This window comes from Melanaphis sacchari, unplaced genomic scaffold (assembly GCF_002803265.2).
Source record: "Melanaphis sacchari strain LSU unplaced genomic scaffold, SCAv2.0 Contig1819_pilon_pilon, whole genome shotgun sequence".
Classification (NCBI taxonomy): domain Eukaryota; kingdom Metazoa; phylum Arthropoda; class Insecta; order Hemiptera; family Aphididae; genus Melanaphis; species Melanaphis sacchari.
Window position 1 is genome coordinate 1243 of NW_020270864.1, and position 5633 is coordinate 6875.

General features: G+C 34.3%; 1 protein-coding gene across 1 annotated transcript; it reads right to left on the bottom strand.

Moving 5' to 3' along the window:
• Nucleotides 1-2029: 2029 nt before the first annotated feature.
• Nucleotides 2030-4721, bottom strand: LOC112592590 (zinc finger MYM-type protein 1-like; the record flags this gene model as incomplete). Its single annotated transcript, XM_025336695.1, has 2 exons — nucleotides 4712-4721; nucleotides 2030-4494 (listed from the first exon to the last, which is right to left on the bottom strand). Coding segments are annotated over exons 1-2 (2475 nt in total), but the record flags the coding sequence as incomplete, so codon positions are not given.
• Between the last annotated feature and the right edge of the window lie 912 nt (nucleotides 4722-5633).

Sequence of the window (5633 nt, forward strand, 5' to 3'; positions counted from 1 at the left end):
CTGCCAGGGGTAGATAGGTTAAATTAATGTTACCGAGAAACGTATGAGAAGGGCCCAATGAAAATAAATGTAATACATTTTTACTATGCACATGTAATACATTTTTATATGTATAATTGTAATTTGTAATCACTAGGGCTCGGATGTTGTTGCATTTGCAACTTTTTTTCTATTGTTCGGATTCGTTGCTAAGTTGGTTATAAATTTGTTTCAAACAAGTACCAATTAATATATAAAAATTTTAAGTGCAACTTTTTGCAATTTTTGACCTTTTTTCAATTTTATTGCAATTTTGTTGATTGTCGTCATTTTCAATACAATTTTATGTATTTTTTGTGTTTTCACTTTTTTTTGTTAGATTATACAGGAATAATCTATGGTCATGTCGGGCTTTGTTGGTTGTGACACGTGACGGCTTATTTGACCGTCGTCGTCAGTGGTAACTGGAAAAACCATTTAATTAGTAGAGCGCGGTCATTACGCTATAATATGACTACGAGAAGTATTTTTAGGCTTTCAGTCAATAACAAGATAAGAATAATGACTTGATTGTTATACAATAATAAAATTTTGGGAGAAATGCATGTTTCAATTTAACTGTTGTTCAGTATCACGCTGTATTTCGTTAACACTGCCCAGTGCACACTATTTTGTATTTTTTTTTTCTAATTTGTTCGTCAAAATGCCAAAAAGTAAGCCATCGATGAAGAACGTATTAAACAAATTTGTCAATGAGTTTGGGGAAAACATATTTTCGAGTGACGGTTCCGTTTTATTTTGCAAGTTATGTGAAACTCGAGTATCTGCTGAAAGAAGATACATAGTTACACAACACTTAAAAACCGATAAACACACCCGTTCTGTAAATCGTCATCAAAACGCAACAACCTCAAAAATACAGCAACAAGTAACGTTATACTCAAAAAAAATGTACATTTTCGAAAGATCTTTGCAAGGCATTGTTATCTGCAAATATTCCTTTAAATAAAGTTAACAACAAGGATTTCCGTTTGTTTATGGAAAAATATACTAACAAAGAAATTCCCGATGAAAGCACTTTGCGTAAAAATTACGTGAATGATATTTATGTAGAAACTATGAACAAAATCAGATCTAATATTGTCGGACACAAAATATGGGTTTCAGTGAATGAAACAACCGACGTTCAAGGTAGATACATAGCCAACGTCATTATAGGTACATTGGAAGTCAACAAACCGGGTCAAGTTTATCTTTTAAACTCAGAAGTGCTCGAGAAGACAAATTATTCGACAATCACAAAAATTCTTTGATCAATCGATGTTTCTTCTTTGGCCTGATGGTATACGCCATGATGATGTATTGTTATTCCTTAGTGATGCGGCACCGTACATGGTCAAAGCAGGAAAAACAATTGGCGCACTTTATTCTAAGATGGTCCATGTTACATGCCTAGCGCATGGTGTACATAGAGTTGCTGAAGAAATAAGAGGACAATTTACCAAAGTTGACAAATTAATTTCTAAGGTAAAACAAATATTTTTGAAATGCCCGGTTCGTGTATTTTTTTTAAAAAATAGAGCCCCGAATGTACCATTACCTCCTGAGCCTATTATTACTCGTTGGGGTACATGGCCAGGGCCGTACTCAGCTTTGGCGGGCCCCGGACAAACTAAACCTTCAGGGCCCCCTATTTTTATAAAGGGGTTTTCCTAGTTTTCATAGGAAAAATTTGTCTAATTATCTATAAAACTAATAATTAAATTGTTTTGACATCAAATATTATTGCAACTATGCTATTTTTAAATATTTTATTTTTATCTAAAATAATATTGAAACTTTTTCAAAGAAAATTTAAATACTCAAATACATGAATGATAATAATATACAAAACGACATAATAATATATATAACCATAACTTATATTTATTTAAATGAATATTGAAAGATATAGGTATTATTAGTGTTATCTTAGATTACAAATAATTCTTATATAGTTAAAACCTTAAATTTAAAATTTTCCTATGGTTTTTTTTCTTGCCTTTCTTACTGCGAAGTCATCAATTGCCTCATCCATGTCAATCGTCTTTGCAAGTTGAGCCTCCACTGCTAAAACACCTAAGCTTGAGAGTCTCTGTTGTGTCATTGTTGATCGTAGTACATTCTTCACTCTCTTCAATGTCGAGAAAGATCGTTCCGCACTCGCAACAGTTGCGGGAATCGTCAAAAAGATTCGTAATGCAATACATAAATTAGGGAACATGTTTGCAAGATTAGTTTTGTGCAAATGATTCAGCAGTTCTAAAGGGTTTAGTTGTTTATGTCCAAAGTTAGTAGCATAAACTATTTTAAGACTTTGTAGCTCATCTACTAAATCTTCTTGTAAATCATCATTATACTTCAAAACCAGATTTCTAGATTTTAATTTTATTTCACTTTCTGTCATATCTTTAAACTCCCAAAGAACTGAGAAAATATCAATAAGTGTTTTCAATGATTCAAATCGTTTGTTTATATCTGCAATTACTTCATCCAAAATGACATAAAATACATTTCTTTTGAAAAGCAACTGTGGAATAATTGTTTCTGATGTGTATTCTTCTATGCCTTCCTCATCGACCATTCTCTTTCGTTTTTTCACCCTCTTTGATTGATCAATTAATTTGTCTGACCAACCAATGTTTTCAGCAACGATTGTAGTTTCACTCCAGATTTTTTCCCAGCTTTCATTCCTTATACTTTGAAGTTCATTCACTAGATTCTGTAAGTTTTTACTGACTATGTCAATAGTTTCTCCGCGTGCTTGAATTACTCTGTTCACGAGATCAATTGTTTTCAGGATTTTAAACCAAATGGACGCCAAAATCAAACAGTCAAAAGATTGTAAATATGTTTTAAGTCCTTTCACATCCCTTCGACATTCCGCTGATAAGTTGAGGAGTAAAACATCATCCAAAGCTTCAACCAATCCTGGGAGATGAGCTGCTACTGGCTTTACACTTTCCACTCTTGCAGACCAGCGGGTTTGTGAAGTTGAATGTAGGGAGCATCCAATTTTCTTTTGGAGAATCTCCCATCTTTGAGGACTAGAACTCATTAAATTGTACAATTTTTGCACAACTCCGAAAAATGTATCTGCTTCACGGCAACTTGATGCAGCCTGTTCTCCACAAAGATTTAGTGAATGGCACGCACACGCACTGTATACAGCAAAGTTGTTATCCTCTAGAATTCTCGCCTGCACACCCTTATACGCTCCTCGCATGTTGCTGCCATTGTCGTATCCCTGACCCCTACAGTCAGACAAAGGTATGTTATATTGTTTAAGTGTAGTCCTGATAAGATCATAAATGGCTTCTCCAGTTTTTTTAGAACAGTCCACAAAAGCTAACAAACGTTCATGAACTTTATACGAGTCAGCCAGTTTTGATTCATCAGCGCTATTATCTCCGTTGGTTCGGTGAACATAACGAATCAAAAATGCGGTTTGTTCAATGTGAGCAGAGTCTGGAGTAGCGTCGACTATAAGTGAAAAATATTTCGCCTCACCACGTTCTTTTAAAATGTGATCCCGAACAATAGAACCACAAATATCAATAAACTCATTTTGAATTTGCGATGATAAATAAGTGACTTGAAGTTTCTTTTTAGTCTCTTGGGAATGACGCACACTTCGCATATGTTCATTCAAAAGAGGATCATATTTCGCTAATAGTTCAAGGATGCCAAGAAAGTTTCCATTATTGTAATCACCGATTCTGTCACTATCACCTCGGAATGCTAACCCTCTTTCAGCAAGAAACAATGTTACATCAAAGAGTCGTCGAAGAAGGCCACGCAACACTTCTTGTTCATGTTTGATAGTTTTGGCCATGAGGTCACTTAAAGATTTTTCTTTTTGGTGCTTAAGTTGTTCTGTTTTCCAATGGAAATAACACGACTTGTGAGATTCACTTTTCTCGTGTTCAGGAATTCTTGCATGAAGTTTCCTCCAATTACCTGTTGCAGACCAACCCTCTTCCGAAGCCAGAATTGAAAGCTTAGTCATATGTGGGCTGAATATTTTACATGGCAAACAGAACAAAGCCGCTCTTTCCTTACTCCAAACTAACCAGTCTCTATCTACACATTCTCCATTTGCTAGTTTTTTCTTAAAAATGGTGGTTGGCATTGAAAATCCTTGGGAGTCCTCAGGAAAAGTAGCAGGTAGTTTTTCATGTGATTTTTTAATGTCTATATCAATATTAAAGTTGATTGATCCAATGTCAAAATATCTATTCGTATTAGACGACATCACCAAAATATTTTTATTTTCAACAGATAAAGGTGACAGTTCCAACTGTCTAGATTCAGCAGTCTCCAATTTAGACGATGACGTTATGTTCGTTTGTGTAGGTAAGGACATAGGCAAGGTTACTGCTGTTTCATTAACTGAGAAAGAAAGTGATTGAAGGGTTGAGTCGGGACATTTGGGACAAGCAGTTGTAGAAGTAGAAGGTTGACATTCAGTAATCCCTAATAAAATATTAATGAAATCAAAATATGTAGGTACAAATTATTTAAAAAAAAATAAGGGTGTAGCCCATAAGCGCAAAATATGACCCAAACGCAACCCAAAAGCGCAAAAATAAATAACCCATAACTCATAAGCGCCAAAAAAAATTACCTTTTTAATAATCCATAAGCGTTTTAATACCATTTAAACGCTCATTTTTTAATATTCAGTACTCACTTTCAATCATAGTTTCACAAGAAGGTTGATTTACTGTCGAACTATTTCTATAATTTGCAGATTGAATGTATTTATTTAGAGACGTTGTCCTTTGGATGCTTCTATCTCCCGAATTTCTTTTTCTTTTCTTTTTTGAAACCCCGATTTATGTTTATAAGCACTCATATCGTCACTTTTAAAATTCAACGGTCGGATATAAACATAAGTCGATTAAGTCGCCACAAACTCTGTCATATGACTGAATTTGATATGACAATGACAATGAAAATAAGTAATAAACTGATAACCAAGCGTGCTTATATCATAAAATTATTACATAATGTGAAATACCCAGAAAAATACAGTGTATTTTCTTGTCGACAACCTACTAAAAATCAAGCCAAATTGTTTTCGTGAATTTCGGCCGATAAATTATATTTATAGAAGAATACCCGTGACCGTCATGACGCCGCGCCGCGCGCCGATAAGATAAAGAATATAAGTATTTTGGTCGCTATTAATACTAGTATTATGCTATTACACAATATTAATATATTATGATTAAATGTTCAATAAAATGGCAGTGCCCATTGATCGTTACTTAAGCTTTAGCTGGGGCCCGTTAAAATTTAAAATTTTTATAGACCCGGGCCGGTCATGATTTAAATTTTTTTTTTATGGACCCGGGCCCCTCAAAAATATGTTTAGGTTCGGGCCCCGGACAAATGACCCGAGAAAACCGGTCTGACTCCGGCCCTGACTAAACATCGCAATCGTTAAAACTTGCGGGTATTTAAAAAAATATATTTTATGTTTAAATGCACTTTAAGAAAAACTGAACGTAAGATGAGAACACGGTGAAAACTTATTTTGCTATAAAATAATCAGCGTATATAATATAGAGTGTAGACTGTAGTTAATAGTTATACCATTATACTGTTTA